General features: G+C 42.0%; 1 protein-coding gene across 1 annotated transcript in view; it reads right to left on the bottom strand.

Annotated features, from left to right (window-relative positions):
• LOC104035030 (netrin-4) overlaps positions 1–18,182 on the bottom strand; it is a 51,085-nt gene that overhangs the window by 1,966 nt on the left and 30,937 nt on the right. The window contains exons 4-9 of the mRNA XM_009488186.1: positions 12,940–13,066; positions 12,205–12,393; positions 4,199–4,412; positions 3,275–3,411; positions 2,194–2,262; positions 948–1,118 (exon numbers count right to left, since the gene is read on the bottom strand). Coding sequence (XP_009486461.1) covers positions 948–1,118; positions 2,194–2,262; positions 3,275–3,411; positions 4,199–4,412; positions 12,205–12,393; positions 12,940–13,066 — 907 coding nt within the window. The remainder of the gene's footprint in view (positions 1–947; positions 1,119–2,193; positions 2,263–3,274; positions 3,412–4,198; positions 4,413–12,204; positions 12,394–12,939; positions 13,067–18,182) is intronic.

The raw sequence follows: 18,182 nt of genomic DNA, 5'->3' as shown, positions 1-18,182 counted from the left end.
TAGACACCTAGCATCTACTTAGGCACTTAGGGACATGGTTTAGTGGTGGACTTGGCAGTGTTAGGTTTACAGTTGGACTCTATGATCTTAAAGGTCTTTTCCAACCTAAATGATTCTACTTGAAAAAAATAGTCCAGGCTCAAATCTGTAGCATTCAGAGATTTTCAGCTGTTGTTCAAGTAAACATATTTCTCTCTGTGGCCCACTAAGTTGTATTGCAGGAAAAGCAACAATAGGGAAGGTTGAATTGAGGAATGTGTCTGCTCAGCGACTGATAACACTACTCAGCACTAGGGTGGAGCTTTGGGACTATAGTGTGATGTTTCTGCCTGCAGCAGAGCTGGGGAGAAGGTTGCTGCTTTCCACTACCCTACTTCTCCACTCCACTGCTGCAGGGAAATTCCCGTAATTAAAAGTGAAGAAACATGGATCACTGTGTTAGAATGTCATTAGGGAGCAAACCTAGAGACCTGTCCTAAACTGGTTATAAAAACAGGGTCTTTGATTACTTAAAACATGATTTTTCTAATTATTAAAGATTTTCCTGTCTTAATTGGTTTGAAATTAAATTCATTTGGTTTTATGTTCCTCACCCATGATTGGTTTCCAATATGCTTCAAGTTGTCAGCTTTAGGCTTTGATGGAACAAACCAGTGAATGCACTAGAACATTCTTCTAGTCACAAATATTCTGAAAGATCAAATAAAGTTACTGAAAGTAAAGCATTTCCAGGGTGGTTTGGGGTTTTTGGTAAAACGTTGTTCTCTGATAAGAAAATGCTTTTTACTGCAGCTGTCTATTGACTCCCTCTTTGGTGTGGATGAATCAAAGGACTCTGCCCTGGAAAGACTGATATGGAGTGTTGAGTAGCCATAGCTAACGTTCACAATGAATTGTCACCACTGTTTACAGGGAAAGAAAATACCTGGTAAGCATTTTGTCCTTACCGGGATTGAGAATGGGACATGTACATCCCCTGTTGGTCCAGGATTCTGGGTAAATGCTTCTGTTGCTCCGAGCAATTTTTACTTTGCCTGATTTCAGGACCTTCTTCACTTTCACAACAACTTCGGCATGGGTCCCTTTGTCATGAGCTGATAGGATTCTTGCTTTTATCACTGCCAGAAAACATACCAAGACAGAGACCAACATGAAAAAATACTGCATTTGTACAGAAAGTGTGTTCCAATGCTTGTCCACTTCAGTCATGGTTCTTTTAAATAAATTTGGAGAAGAAAAACTAGGTTTTTCTATGTTTCTATTGAAGTAGTTAACCGATCCTTTCACCATGTTATTTAGCAACTACTTTTTAATGGGCTAGTGTCAAAACACTTGGAAATTGTAGGAAAGCACTTGTATGTATACATAGGAAGGGTGGAAAAAAGAGCAGCTAAGAGTCTGCACTGATTCTAGGCTTTATATTTTGCAGTTTGAAAACTTGTGTTGAGCTTTAACACTGGCTTCTCAAAAATTTTGTCCTATGGGAAGGGACTGTCTGCTCTACAGGAAAGAGGTCAGGAAGTTTCCCGTCAGACTGCAGGCATGTTACGTGGCTAAAATTCCATGATGCACAACAAACCAGAAAAAGCATTTTTGTTTCATGGCCCAACATCTGGTTGCCACAATAAATTTCTGTTCCTTTAATTTAATAGGATCCCATAACTTTTTGGCAGGGTAGTCTCATCTAGATCGGCCCCGCAAGCAGGCTTTGTTGTGTCATGACACAAGCACATCAAACCTTTGGATCCCAGAGCTTTCCTTTCTTGCTTCATGTGGTGGCATGAACCAGGTGTTCATAAACCACAGTATTAAATACATTCTTGATAAACAAGCATGGCCATTTGAACCTGCATAATGAGTGCAAAAACAATGGCAGTTTAGATGCAAGGTTTTTGTCATTTATTCTTGATGCAGAGGCCAACCATTCCACTGAGTTACAATTCTAGCAATCCTCCTGCTGTAAAGAGGAAAGCTAACTGGGTGGAAAGGAGATACCGCAGAGCCTTGCATGGAAAATGCTATTCAATTCTGATGAGAAGTTGGATGTGTCACTAGAAAAAGAAGATGGAAGAAATCCTACCTCTTATTTCATGACTTAGCCAGTCCTGTCAGTTTTCATAGCTATCGACTAACAACAAGCATAGAGAGAACATTGTGAAATTATCATACCTGGAGGGCATGTCACCCACTTACCATAAGCATATTTCATTTGGCAGAAGTCAGTGACACTTCCAAGCACCTTTTCTTTGCACACACACTTTTCTAGCAGGGGAACCGCAGAACACAAAGGGTTGGAGAAGAGCCAGGACATGAGAGAGAAAAGTAAATGATACTCAGTTTTATAGTTACATGTATATAGCTCCCATAATCTAGACGGACCTTAAGAGTAAGTTTGAGAGTGAGCTCAGTTATTTGTAAATCTGTTTCTGGTTAGATGATACAATAATTGTTCTGAAATGTGATCAGTACTGTCAAGTAAAATGCAGCCCTCATGGGGTCTATTGTACAGTTAATAAACTGATACTAATAGAGATTTGTAAGAATGAGATCCAGGTGTAAATCATGTAAATAATAATACCCTTGTTCGATCCCATAAGGTAAGAAATGCTGATCCTTGCTGGTATTAAGGTAATATCCCTCTCAGAAAAGTCAAGATATGCAATAGGTGGCACTATTACCTCTGCGTCCTACAAAGCCATTGATAGCTGGTAAGTGCCGACCTTCATGCATGGCAAGCAAAACTGCGAACTATTTAAGTATTAAAGCCTCCACCTCATTCTAGAAATCTACTTACTTTGTAACTTTAGCTGGATACAGTATACTGTACTTTCTCTCCTGAGCTGTTGTGCTATGAGGAGTATCTTACTCTTAAAACTTGCATTCCACCCCAGAGGTGGTGCATTTCAGTGATGGCTGACATGATCTTTTTACAAATAGCATTTGAAGTTCTGAACAGCAACTGAATGCATGAGAAGGAGCTGTGTAAAATCATAAGCATTATGAGTATAATTACAACAACAAAGGGAGAGTATTTTTTCCACACAGTCTTATTCATGACTTACCAATTTCCAAAACCAAAGTTGGATAGTAGAGTTGGTTTGGAAAATAACAATGCAAGTGTAATGATAACCTATATAGGTCAGATTAGCAGATGTTGCCAGCAGATGGGGGACAGACAAGCTAGAGATGAATGGGGGAATTCAAGTCAGAGTGGAGAGAAGAAAGAACTGGCACGGAGTGAAGTTACTAAATGTTCCCGGACTCAGGGCTGTACCTGGGTGCCTCAGTGCAGAAAATCCCTGCTCATGGTCATTCCATTTCCACTCCTCTTCGCTCTCATTGGTCGGTGTTTGCACAAGGTCAGGAATTCGTCCCCCAATGGGGATGTTAAAGAATGGCTCATTGTCATAGCTGGGGGGACATATAAAACAGAAGACTCAGTTAGGACAGGAGATGGGTGGGAAGCAGGTGTTTGTAGCATGTGGCTGTATCCAGACAGGTGAGCTTGCTTTCTTCAGGTTGGGAGTGCAAATAAGAGCAAGACTTCATACCATATAGAGAGATCACAAGAGCCAGGCTTTTATTTAGGCCTTACCACTGCTGACTTAGCATTTTTAAAAGTAATTATGTATTGGGCCTTTTTTGCTTTTGTTTGGTTTTTTTTTTAATGAATTAAGTAACTCGAAGTTAGTGACCACTTGTTGGTGTCACTAGGAACTGAGGACACCTGCAGGACCCATAAAACTGCAGTGACTCAGAAAATCATAGGATTTCTGTACTGATTAGTGCATGTTTGGGGTACAGATGCCTGCCCTCTGGAAAGAAGAGGGAGACCTTGTAATTCAGTTTACCCTGGGCACAGATGAGAGGCAAGCTCTCCAGACTCTTCCATCTATTCCCAAGGCAAACAGGTGTATTTGAAGATGCTGTACATATTTGCATGGGGTTGTGGAGTTGCCTGTTATTACTGCAAAAAGTCATCATTTCAAGATTGCCTTGGATACTACAATGGACTTAAAAGTGTGCCAGCCACCAAATGGAATCTAAGAAACCTTTTATGATTTACAGCCACCTTTTCAAATGATTGTGCACCCTACAGCATCCTCGAAGTACTGCCATTGCTGCAGTATTTCAGTTAATCTTTGTTTCATTTCACAGAATCCCATCTCAAAGTGAACCCAAAGGAGGGCTTCTTTACCCATTGAAACAGTTTCCAGTATGCTGGTCGCAGTCTCTGGCACAGTCACAAGGGCGACAGCCATTTTCTCCAAAGCCCCAGTAGCCCATGAGACATCTATCGCAGTTGGGGCCCGCCACACCTGGCTTGCAGTAGCAGAATCCAGTCTTGGGGTGGCATCGCCAGCTTCTGCTGAAAGTTGCGTTGGCTGAACCCATTGGCTGGCAGGCGCAAGCTATGGAGATACGGTAAGAGGTGACTGAGATTATGTGCCCAGGGGTCAATCTGGTTAAGTGACATTTTTTTTGCAAGGCTGATAAACTCGTGCCCTCTTCCTTACGCTCAGTAGTTTTAAGTCAGAACTGGTAAACATTGCATTGTCAGCCTACATTTGCAGTATTATTTTTGTTTCTTTTTAACTCATTAAGCACATCAAAACAAGTACAACTGGGACCCATTTGTGTGTGAAAGTCAGTTCTTCCCTACTACACAAATCTTGACCATACAGGGTTTTGAAGCAGTGGCAGGAAGCCTCCATTGTGTGTAGGGGTTTGCAGGTGATTCACTTTTGAAGTGTTTTGCAAGAAGATTCACTAGGATGGACGATGTAAAAAGTGATAGCTATTGCCTACGTTGTCTTTCCTGTGAACACAGATATCACAAAACTACTGTTTCCTCTGGGGCTAGATGTGGCTTATGCAGGTGGTTCAGATGACCTAAAACATTTTTTTTATTTCTGCTTCCAGACCACAAATTTCCTTCAGTGCGAGTTCAAAGGGACACATCTCACCATGCCGTACTGTATGTGTGTAAGGAAGCTGATGAAATTTTTTGTACAAATACATAAGCAGATTTGTTGTAAGGAAGTGGACATAATAGGAGAAGATCTCTAAACTCACTAGGTGTATTCTACATGTAGCTGGAGATGAGCAAACAGGAGGAAAAAAACCCAGATCTTTCTAATGCTATTGCTAGTTTGACACCAGCCTGGCGACTCAAGGCAACTTGGCAGTAAAACAGCTCCTGTGGGCCACTCTGCCTTTGCAGACAATAAATTGTCATAATCCCACACCACCGGTATATTCCCAATGTGACAGCATCAGGGAGTGGGGTGGAAAGTAACATACAGATAGTGGTGCAAAGCCAACACAGTTGACTCCTCTCCATCAGGGCAGAGGCTAGCTGAGATGGTCAAGCCTTGTGCCAATAGCTCTGCAGAGGTAAGATACAAGCAATAAACATACCCACTCATTTCTGATACTCAAACAAGTTCGATTAAAATGAGAACTGAGCTGAACTCCAGGCCTTCATATTTCAGCTCCTTTTTGTATTAACAAAGCAGCACGCCCTGGCTTTTGCTTGTAGCAGAGACTGAAAAGGAAACGCATGACTACATCCATCTGGAAGAGGGCAGAAATAAAAATCTTGTGGCTAAGAGCCGCTTTAACAGAGATTTTCAGTTAAATGTTGGACACCCAAGGTGTTTAGATAGCTTGGATCAGGGGCCAGCCTTTTGGATGCTTATCTGAACCAAACATGATCTCCAAAGCTTTTGAAGTTTGCTCATCATTGCTTCTAATCAAACTATTTTTCTTCATGAGCTCACAGATAAGAACACTCTGATTCCACACATCATTTTCCAAGGGGAAGGGGCAAGTATATGACTATGAAGAATGTTAAGTGTAGCAGGGACAGATTCACTTTCATCTGCAACCTCATATTTGATGCTCAAGAAAAGAAAATATCTTTTGAAAATAGTACGAGAAAAAGGGTGAGCAATTTTGTTTCAAGGGCATTTCTCTTACAATCTGCTTACTACATAGTTATTTTTTTCACCATGCCCCTGTGTTCTTTATGCCAGTATTTTTAATAATATTATTACACTCTGCTGTAGACAGATCTCAGTCCGTTGTTTTCAAGGGACACTAGCACAATAGCCTAAGGACAGAAAATAAGCGTGCTGTCATGGGCAATGTACTCAACACAATGAGCTGGTTGGCGGATGGCAGCAGGCTTGCCTGTTTGCCACAAAGCAGTCTTGACTTTGGGAGCAAACCCAGGGATTTTGCTGTCAGTTCTGGAGAGCAGGTGTAACAATGAAGTGCTCATTAGCACTGACAGTTTCAAAGGCAAGTTCTGATTTGTTGCTGCTCAACTTGAATTATTTTTGCCCATATTTTTGCAGGGGTGACTACATCACCCTAAAAGAGGAGACACTTAGTTCCGTCTGTCACTGAAAAAAATAGATATCATAGATTTGGGGATAAGGAGGGGAAACACATGCTTCCTTTACTGCAGAAAGTTCTGAGCCACAAGAAGTAAGAGGTTGCCAACATCTGGGTTGGCCTGAATCCAGGTTTCTGATTTTACTGTAATATCTCTGTATGTAGGATCTACCTGTGAAGTTTTCACCTTAAATTTCTTATATTTCTGCAACTTCTGGGTCCGTCTTTATTCCCATCTAATTTATGGTTTTCAGGTTTCACCAGTTAGGGTCACATAACAGATGGGTAAATCATTAGCATCATTAGACTACCTATCACCAACTGAGACTAGATCCTGACTCAGGAAGATGAGACCTTCTCCCATCCTATCCCTAAGGGAAAGTATTACAGGACAGTGACTGACAGCACTGGCAGGAGCTGATGAGGAAGTAGGAAAAGTGTGGGGGTTTGTTTTGTTTTGTGGTTTTTTTTTTTCTTTCTCATTTTGGGGGTACAGTTCAGGAAAACTAATGTTCCCAAATGAACTGTGGGGCATATTCCCGAGTTAGAAACTGGGACAGCTTCTGGTGGATCAGAAAGCAAGCTGAATCAATAAATGTACAACACTTTCAGATGAGTTATACAAGTGGCTTGCAAACGCTTTACTCAGTCTGTGTTTACTTAGCATGTCAGCTTGGGTGTGTACATTGTCTGGCTTCCAGAGTATTACGGCCAAAATCCCAGTTGTGCATCTAAGGTAACTCCCAAAATCAGAGCCCACATGTCACATGCTGAAGGGGCAGCTGTTGATGACTGGGATTCATCTGTTTAATAGTACCACAGATTTGCAGATAAACCTCACAATTAAAGAAACATAAAAGCAAGTTTCCAAAACCTCACCCTTTTACATTTCCCAATATTTGACAACACAGCATCTTTCCCTGCTGATTTTTGCTTCTTTTCTCTTGGCAAACCCTAGTTTTCTCTCCATCTGCCTCCCTGTCTAACAAAACACCAGCCGACATGACAATGGCCTTGTTTGTCAAAGGCATCATCAATTATGTTAGGGACGGTGTGCAGACAGTTCTGGCTCAGAGATGGCTGGTTTATTTGGGTTCTCCCCTTGACAGCAGTGTAATGAAAAATTTCATCATTGTACTTTAGAATTGGCTATCAGTCACGAAGTATCAGAAAGCATCCTCTTGCCTTTTAGTCTCACTCCTATACTAAGTTTGTTTTGTCAGAAACTACTGTAGAAAGGAGGAGACAAGGAATAATGAAAAATGAATAATTCATACAGCAGTCTCCACTCAAGTCCTCAATAAATCTGTCTGCCCTCACCACAGCTGTCTTTCCCATGTAATTAGACACAGATGTAAAATATAATATTGGTTGTAACAATATGGTCCCAACTTATAGGAAAATAGCAAGTGCTCCAAGTAATTCAGTGGACTTTGAGGTATCTTGTCTTAAACTTCTGTCTAATAGTACTGCATAACATATAGCTATGAGCAGACTCTGGCTATTTGATGAAAAACAGGCAAAATGAAAAATCAAACAAAGCCTTTTGAATCTGAAATATATACATGTGCATCTTTGGAGCATCTGACCAAATCAGGGCAAGTTTTAAAGCATGTCAGATGTGGGGATTGACGCAGCAAATGATGTTTCTTAAATGAAGGAAATAAGATAGACAGCTGTGTGTGTGGTCAGGGCTGATTAAGACAGACTTTGAACCAAGATGTGATCAGGCCTTTGTGATATTACAATTAAAAGTTCACTCCCTCTGCTCAGAAGTAAAAGACGAGAAGCAGAGCTTTTCAGAATGTGTGTGCACGCATGTGCATCTGTGCACATTTTAATTTTCAATCCTTGTGCTTAGAGTAAAAAAGCTTGTTTTCCTGGAGACCCTTTTTAATGGGTTTACATGCCTGCATTATTTTTTAAGCTAAGCAAAGGGTGAGTACAAAAGATGGTGCCATTTCAGAAGGATCCCTTAAGCCTCCAAATAAGCCACAGGAAAAAGCCAAGGATACAGCAGCTTTTCTAACCATTGGTTAGGAAACGATTAGGCTTCCGAGTCAAAGCTCCCATACAAGTCTATATCCAAACTACTTAATCCTGTGTTGTCACCCCCAATAACAGGCAGGTGTGTGCCTTGCTCTGGGGCACTTTTCATGCCTGCCTTTTATTTTTTTTTTAATATAGATCTAAGCAGTGTCAAAACAAGGGTCTGCATACAACCTGGCTCTCATTCATCCCCAGCTACTATACAGGAGAAGTAAAGGGATCAGAGGCAGGCTACCTCTGCAGACAAAAAGGAATAGCAGATTCACACTTACATGTCAAATTTCAACAGATTTTTTTTTTCTTTTCTTTTTCCAAGGGAATGTCTTTGCAGTCTCACATTGGAGGGTCAGCAAAGGGTGGTTTGGATAGTGCCAGGACATCCAATTGTTATACAACTGTTTTTTTCTTAGCAGTGATTAAGAGAGAATGCTGTTCATTATGACTAATGCTTAAAGACTCTTTCTGGGCTTGGGCAGTGTCCTGTTAACTTTCTGGGAGCCTGAGGGGGATGTCACAGCTGAACCTAGACTTTGCTCTGGATGGCAGAGCACTCTTCAAGCGTGCTTTCTCAAAGGGATTAGCACAGCATTTCATTCAGCTTTTTCATCAGATTTCCTTTCCCAGCTCAGTATCTACTGTACACAAGGGTCAAGTTTTGATCTCCCATTGAGTTGTTTTTTTTTTTCTCTGAGTTCAAAATGGGAAGCTGAGGACCAGGTTGCTCTCACCAAAATCATCCATTCGGACTTCTGTTTGCAGTTTATTACTGCTTTTCAGCACTTGCCCTGTGGGTGGGTTTTTCATTTAGTGTTGTTAGTCTGGCACTGTTTGCATGGTTTTCTCAAAGTTAGATGATGCCTTGGAATCGGTACATTTAAATCCTCACAAACATGCTAGTCCAGAAGTGTCAGCTCTTCAATTTATGATCAGCAGGCTGAGGTATGAGAGAAATGTACCTGGTGGTCTAATTGTCTCATTTCTTACATATTATCAGTGCTCAAAACAGTAACTGGTTTTTACTGAGTAACCAGAGTTGTTTTTAGGATCACACAACCTGAGCAATTTACTCAGACCACACCAGATGAAATTTAATAGCAATGCAAGTTTTGCAACCTAAAGGATGGAGAAGAGGGCCTCTGTCTTACATCCTGCATGAGGCCTTTCAGTATAATATCAGCTCTAGGCATAAGGAGCTGATGATGGTCCTGGAGGTGAAATCTACCCTCTATCAAACTGAGTCTGTTCTAACCAAAACAACTCTGCCTGTCTGCACTGGTGTTTCTGGTTTTGCTGTCACTGATAACAACCAAAGTAGTGAAATGTTCCTTGAAAACTCTTTGCAGAGGTACAGCATAACATGAAGTGCACACTTATACACTGCTTGCAAACCACATGGAGAGGTGTTTGGGGATCAGTTCTTTCATCATACAAAACACTACCCTATTAAGGTAATTTGTCAAATGTCTTTATGGGAATTCTCCTTCTCACCTTCAATACAAGAGCAAAGGCACAGACTAGCTACCCCCCTCCCAGGTTTCTCTTAACTTTATAGTTATATCTGCAGCGTCCCTTCTATTTCCACACAGGTACAAGCATAGTGCACACATCAGTCTGCTGTAAAAGCTGAGGTTCTCTAGAGTGAACTGCAATACCCTTTCCTTATGTCTTGATATGGCAAGCATTCATACATGCCTTTACACGCCTGTTAAAGGTCCCATTGACTTGGATCATGCACAGATAGGGTCATGCTTACCTATTTGCAATAATGCTGAATAAAACCCATTAGATTCATCTCAACCAACACAAACTCTAGTGGAGGCTAGTGGTCCAGAATAGCTCTTAAGTCAAGGAAGAGAAATAGATATGCTCTAGAGGGCAATTCAGCTCATCTATCTCACGCATCGGCGTTAGACTGCAATAAATCATTCCCTAGAGGTCCCACTGTTTTCCCCACTGTCTGTACAGGGAGCCTAGAAAAGACATATAACTTTCAGGTGCCTAAAGTGGGATGGCAGATATCTAGGCCTGAGCATGCAAGTCAGAGAGGAAACAATTGCATTTGGAGGCCTTCTGCTGGCATCAGCATGTTCCTAAATCAGAAGAGCATTATTGTGCTTGACTGGCACAGTAGGAATAAAGCTCTTTCAACAAGGTAAATTTCTGAACAGTTTTTCTTTTGCTATGCAGAGTATTGGCAGGAGGCACTGAGAGGCCTGTAACCAGACCAGACAAAAGAGGCAGAGGTAGAGTCAAGGTCTGATTTCATCCAGGCAGACTGTTCTAGGGTTTCCACACAGATAGGCTGTATTTTCAAACAATGTTTTTTCCTCTTCGCTGCTCTCCAGTGCTCCTTGACTTTAGCAGTTATCTAATATTACACATGATGTTGGTTACTGCACTGTCACCCTGCTGTTAAATACATAGAGTTCATATGCAGATTCTTTTAGGTACTATGTGATTGAAAACTAATCTTCCGGCACAACAATTTATTCCCATCACAATATTTCCCTGTAGCAAATCTGCTCAGAAATGGGCTACCACAGAACACTATGGGATACAGGGTGAGTTAGATAAGCTCACCCCCAGCCCTCTCTGCTGATCAGTGTTCTGTGATGAACGTTGTGAAATTGAAAAGAAGGGGTCATGTGGAAGCAGTCTGTGCTGGCACTAAGATCCAGTGGAAGGAATACAAAAGAGCAGAAACACAGGATGTGTTGTGCACAGAAAGTTTAAGCAGTATCACAGGCCATACAGTCCTAGGGAGAGGAGTGTTTGTAACCTGAGTATTTAACAGGAATCTTGATGAAGAACATCAAGGGGTCAGAAAAGCTTCAAAAGCACGTGATGCCAGTGGGCATGAGTATAGATGACAGTGGATGAAGTACTCTGTGCTGGCAACTGATGTCTAAGCTATGGGGAAGGAAAACTATCCAAAAGGAGAAATGAAATTATGTATATTGTTGGAAACAACCACCTCCCAAATAGATGCCAGATGGAATCAGATGTGTGAAGCCTGGCAGGATACTCAGGAAATGTTTACACTAAGTAAGGGAGATTTGGGCTATGTGCCAGACTGGCTGGGTGCAAACTACCTTGATCCAGAGGTTGTACACCCTCTGTGTACAACCATTAGTGCCTCTATGCCCAAGTTACTTCCTAACACATCCTGCTGAAGTGTTAATGAGGCAATTAACTTGGGCAGAGCACCCCATAATACAGCTGTAGAATCCAGAGATAAGTCTGAGTGAGCTCTGATCTATTTGTTCCCAAGTGGATGTGCATGGTCTCATGCTTCCTACACCTCCTGCAGCCATTATTATATATATTTATGTGCACAGATGTTGTACAATCAAATGGAATTTATCAATAGCTTACACAGAGGCACGCACAGTCTTGAGAGATGCAGAAAAAACCAGCTAAATAAAATGTGCCTCAAGAAAAAAGGAACCATAGTATTTTAAATGCAAACACAAGAAGAATGTGCCTTTCCCCAGAATACAATGCACTTGGAGAACTGTAGCAGTTATCACAAAAAAAAAGTGTGATACCAGGGGGAGAAATAGACACATAAAATCAGGAAGGTGACCTGTGATCAGAAAACTGTACTTTAGGAAAAGAATACAAAGAAAGGGTAGTAATACTCATGAGTTACTTCTATAGGAGTTATTGATTCTATAGGAATTATTGATTTCTTTCTTTTAATCATTCTTCCACCATTCATTTGTCTTCACCGCATGTAATAATAGCACTTACGTTTGCAGACCTCTGTAGAAGACATGGGTTTCCCTCTATCTCGGTAATACCCCGGTTTGCACCTTTGACACCGATGTCCCTCTGTGTTATGCTTGCAGTTGTCGCAGACTCCACCACTGCGCTTTCCTGATGCCAGCCAAACACTCAGATCAAAATGGCAGCTATCAGCATGGTTGTGACAGCGACACTCTGGTGGGGAACGGGAGAATATGTTTCAGGCTTATATAATAGACACAGCAATACTATTCAAATGGTATAATTTTCCTACTGTGAATCATGGAGGAAATATCTGAATCTAACACATTTCATCTGTCTGCAATCCTTGATTTTCATAAAAATTCGAAATGCAACACAGAGTGAGAGTCCTAGCAGGGTCTGAGAAGCCTGGGTGGTTGTGAGCTATGTGGCATTCTTACAGGAAGACAAACCAATCTGATGGTATCATAAGCCCTGCACAAAACCCTGGAACGCTAAATCACATGAGGGGACGTAGCTGCATGAAGAACAGATTTCTGTTTCTGCCTTGTAAATTCCACTTCCCAATACCCCAAATGGGTCAGCTGCGGTAAAACAACATGCACACTGAAGTTTTCCATCAATGATCAGCAAGTTATCCCCAGTTTCTGCAATGGTACCATTAATGTAAATCGACAGAATTCTTTGTTAAAGAACTGCCTGCTAGCATGGCGAGTGCTCACCCTGAAAGCCTGGATCAGTGAACTCCCTCCCACTTACTTCTGCATTCATTTGGTGCTCCTGTTTTTCCATCTCCTGGCTTCCAAGGCTGATCATTGTATAGTGGTGCACATTTCTCACAGTGGTCTCCTGCTGTGTTGTGTCTACACACACACTTCCCATGGACCTGTCAGGGGAAGGAGAATACATTCAAATAGCTACAAGCAAGAACATGGTGGAGTGCCCAAGAGCCTCATGAGGAGGTGGGACTTCTGCACAACTCCCACACAGCTGCCTGGCTCTCTTAGGAAAACCACAGAGCCTAGAGCTTAAATGTCTAGTTTTATCTCTTCACACAGTCACTAATGATGTAGATTTTTCCTCTATCTTCCAGTTTAAATGCATGTGGCAACAATTTCTTTTTAACTCTCCAGCTGGCTATTTTACTACTACACTGATGAACAGCCTCTAGACTGTTTAAATTGGGTAAACTAACACAGCTTATTTTGATTTACAAGTTCAGGGCAAGCAAAGCGTCTGAGCAGGCAGTCAGCTACAGGCAGTGTCAAATACACTCTCGGCTAGCAGAGTTGAGTCACAGGAGAGCACAGTCTAACGGAGGATGCTGGACCCTGTCTTATTTGACATTAACAGTCATCTGGAAGAGAGAGTAAATACAGGGCAATGAAATCACCATGAGTTACTAAATTATAAATTGTTAGAAGAATGAACAAGTAATCCTGGACCACCTAGCACAGTTAAAAATGTAGCAAAATATTAAACTTGGTAATATACCAACCAGTATACTCACAGAAAAACAAGCCAAACCACACATTCTGTGAGAGGAAAGCACTGATGTTTGAAAAGATGTAGGTACAGTAGGCACCAACCTACCAACTTACATATGAATATATATAAAATAGGTTAACAGAAAAGGCCCAGTAAAATTTTGGGCTGTGTAACTAAGAGCACTGTAACTCCAAGAAGATAGGAAATCGTACCTGCAATGCTGCGTTCAGTTTTGAACATATTGTTACCAGATAAATAAGAAATTGGAAGATGTTCACCAAAAGTGAGCAAAAGCTGGCATGGCTGAAGAATGGGGTTGATCTACAAGCACTAAGCTTATTGTATAAACCCACCTAAGCTAGGAAACAACAGTTTACAAAATATTTGAGAGGGAAATAAAGAAAGAAGTGCAAAAAGTCTTGATTAAAACTGGCTGAATAGTAGAGTTCTCTGTGACTATGTGCTTGAAAAATTACTTGAAAAAAGAACTTGCTTCATCTGTACTTCTCTGCCTTCATTGGAACACAATAATAATTTTTAATCATGGAAATATTCTAATATATGTCAGGTTTGGAATCAGGCATTCACATCGGAAACCTGACCTTGGAAACTGAGCTAGTCCAGCCTTCAAATGGAAAGCTGCTATTGAAACTGGTTCTGTTCTCAAGTCATTTCACACACCAGGAATATAATAGATAGTACCCCTATAGACTGTGATTTGGTGCACAAGATTCCGTAACTTCAAGCCACATCCAAGAAGTGCTTTACAGGAGGGTTGTTTTGTTTTGTTTTAATTAAGAAATAGGATTCCAATATCTGTTTGCAATGCTTCAGAGAAAGGATTTCCTGGAGAAAGTATTATCCAGCATAAGGAGTGGGAGAAAGGGAAAGGCGGTATCATAGCTCATGGTCTACACTCATCACCAGAGAAACCGCTGATTAGCGGTATTTCACATGCAAGGAGACATTTGAGCAGGAAATGCACAGACATCAGGGACTAGACCCCTCTCCCTCCGTGCGCTGTTGAGGACGCTGAGCTCTGTAACCACTGTCACAGCTCTGGCACACTGCATGTTACACAAAAAGCAGAGGCTGAAATTTCATTTTGACTGGGGTGTGAATTGAATCTAATCCTTTAATCTCACCACTAATGTGCGTTATGTTTCTCCATAGTCTTTCCTGAAAGTCAGACTCTCCCTTTGCAGTCCCCCCTTCCCCCATCTCACGTAGCAGGTAGCTTGGGATCAAGAGAGAAATGCTCAAACGAGCAGTTGCGTGAATGCGTTCCCCTGCCCCCAAACTCATCTCCCTGCAGCAATTTGCTCTCCGCTCCCCTGGTTTCTAATCCTCCCAGACTAGATATGTCATGTAGCTAGCAGAGGGGATAGGCTGCAGCTGATGCCATCGCCCCTCTATGGCCAGCTGGCAGATTTGCTGCTGCACAGAGCGGTTGGCTGCCTCCTCACGGAAGACTGAGCACAGACTTCAGGGTATGCATTTCTGTCAGAGCTCAGCACCAGTAAACCTCAGGAGGATACAGCATGTAGCGCATTACGTGATGCCTCTCCAGACCTTTGTACAAGAAAGTCATCTATGTTCAAAGTGCTAAATAGGATGACAAATTACAAAGACAAAAATACTAACAAGCAACAGTGTCAGGCTTCTCCCTGTTTGGCTTTGGCTCTTCAGGCTTCTAAGTTCCCCTCTGTGGGCGCAGCAAGTGCTTTTCAGAAGCCATAGAACAGAGAAAAGGACTAGGAGTGAGAAAAGATAAAATGAGCCTGACCCAGAACCATAGATTTTAATGTCCCCAAACTTCAGACTCTATCTGAACTTTACAGCTCATTCCAAAATGGATCAGAACCAAAATCTTGGATCCAGTCACTTCTTAGGAAAATGCTGGTGTAGTTCAATGCAAAATTTGTAAGTTGGCTCATTGGGTTTTTTAGAGATATATACACAAACTGTACATGCGCTATATTAAAAAACAAAAAAAGTACATTAAAGAAATGCTGAGGTTGTACACTTGGGAAATGGCGGCATAAAACCATGCAATCTTGTTTTAGCCTTGAATGACATGATCAAATATTCATTATTCCACAGGACCCTGTGCTTACAGTGCACAGCACAGATGGCGTGAACACTCATGAACAATTATTCAGAAAGTAAACAGGAAAATTCAGTGAGAAAGGAAGAGTCTGGTTGTTCTTTGGAGGAGATGTGTTAGATTGCTCATTGCCCCCTGGTTTGTTGCAAACTGTAGTTTGTAGAGACTATCTAGGAATGGCATGTTGTGAGTAGGACAGAGGCATAAAGGAAGCTTCCTGCCTGTGATCCCCGCTATTGAACAGTTTACCAAATACATATGGAAGGATGACTGGCTTAGACAAAAGGGTTGAAAAGCCAGGCAGCCAGCAGACAGGAGACACACTAAGCAGGCGTAACAGTGGAGCTGGCATGGAAATTTAAGAAAGTGTTAGGTCTGAGGACTAACCTTTTTTGTATAGGTTTAAGTGCAAGGAAAAGAGAATTGATGGGTATTGGGGCAAAGGATAATGGAAGAGAAAGCAAGTCTGTCGTGTTATCTGCGGATGGGTATCTCATGGAAGATTTTTTTTCCATGGAGAGTAATCTTACAGACAGCATTCATAGGTGAAAACAGCTAAGGAGGAGGGTGCAACATGAGGTGACAATGAAGTACAGAAAGGAGTTGGATAGAAGAGAGCAAACGGCTCGAGTAGAGCACACACAAGAAAGGTGATTCATGCATGTCAGTGGCCATTGCAGAAAGACTGGTTAATGCAGGAGAAACTGAGCTGTGGAAGAGACCCATTACACTTAAGCATGAGGTGAAATAAGGGTAGGTGAGGTGGCTGCAAGTAACGATACAATTTGTTCTGTTAAAGAGGAAGAGATAGGAGAGGCAGCCAGAGAACAAAGTCCAGGAAGGAACAAGAATGAAATACAGGAAGCTGTCAGATAAAATAGGAAATGGGATATCTGCTTAGGGAAGGGAGAATGTGAGAGTTGCACTCAGCAGCAAAACAAAGAGAGCATGCATGTCCCTGACTTGTTATTCACTGCTGAAGTAAGCCCACATCTCTTTCAAAAGTGGGTCCAAGAAACTAGAAGATCATGCTGTCTACCAAATGCAAGACCTCAGGATGCACTGGATCTCACTGGAACACAAAGATGATCATGCCAAGGTAGAGAAAATAGTCAGAGAAATACAGATTCAGGGGAACTATACTGATATTTTTCTATGCCCTAGAAAGCAGGGTCAGAGTTGCAAGATAATGGTGATTAAGGAGATTATTGTCAGGGAGCAGCAAGGACCAGTTGCTCTTTAAGGGTTGAAGAGCTATAAGCTGAGGTTTACCACAGCACAAGCCCTTACTGAGGAGGCACCATCCTGACCAGAGTGAGCAGAGCAGGTAGCTGATACCACAGTCCATTGACAGCCCCAGACACAGCAAGGGGATGGACCAAGGGCAGTTCAGGAGCAGCAAGAGACAGGCCCAGAAAAAGCTCACAACATGGGTTCAAGGTCCATCCAGGAGGCAGAATGAGGGACAAGCTACAACACATGTGAGGGGGTCAGCCAGGAAGGAAGCTACCTACAGCATAGGCCCAAGGTCCCTCCAGGAGGGCAGGGCCAGAAGCAGAGTTGCAGACAGGCACACTGTCCTGGTTTTGGCTGGGATAGAGTTGCTAAACCATGACACACACCTACAGTGTAGCTCAAACAAGGACTGACAGCCCAGGGGCTGAGCTTAAATGGAGCCCCCAGGCCAATGGAGAGAGAGCATGGGTAGGAGCCCCAGGTGGGGCTGGTCAGGACTGTTGAAGTCCTTTTAGTGCCTTCAGGACCCTGAAAATAGTACTTTGATTGCCACCAGATTAGTGTCATCGGAAGCTTTAGGATATCTGACTACTAGGAGGCATCTGAGGAAAAAAAGACTTGAGCTTTCTAGATTTGGAGCTGGCAATCCAGGTGGAGGGAGCTTGAAAGCAAGGTGTGAGGAACAGAGGCTTACATGAGATTCATGCCATCAATTAGGACACCTAGCCAGTTTTCAGCTAGAGCCCGATTAGTTTATGACATGGATTTCTATGAATATATATGAATGTATTGGCATAGGAGGAGAAAGATTGAGATCCAGGAGATTTCTGGCTCGTATCTCTCATATTTCACTTTATCCTCAATGTTCACTATGTGACCCTGCATCACTTGACATATCCTTAGATACAAAACTTGTTAGGCCTGTATGGGCTTTTCCACAGTGCTCATTGCTGCAATAACTGAGTACTTCAGAAATATTACAGAATTTATTTTTATGACACATCCCTTCATCTGCTTCTCCTCATTACTGTGATAACTCTAGCTGTCTCCAAGGATCTTTCCCATTCATTGGAGCATCTTTGTATTGAGAGTTCAGTTGCTCTGACCATTTTTTTTGAAACTGGATGGTGCCTTCCAAAGTTATTGTGGGGAATGGATCAGAGAAATAGAT

The sequence above is a fragment of the Pelecanus crispus genome, chromosome 7, assembly GCF_030463565.1.
Source record: "Pelecanus crispus isolate bPelCri1 chromosome 7, bPelCri1.pri, whole genome shotgun sequence".
Taxonomy (NCBI): Eukaryota; Metazoa; Chordata; class Aves; order Pelecaniformes; family Pelecanidae; genus Pelecanus; species Pelecanus crispus.
Note: the sequence above shows the minus strand (reverse complement) of the source record. Positions and strands in the feature narration are given on the sequence as shown.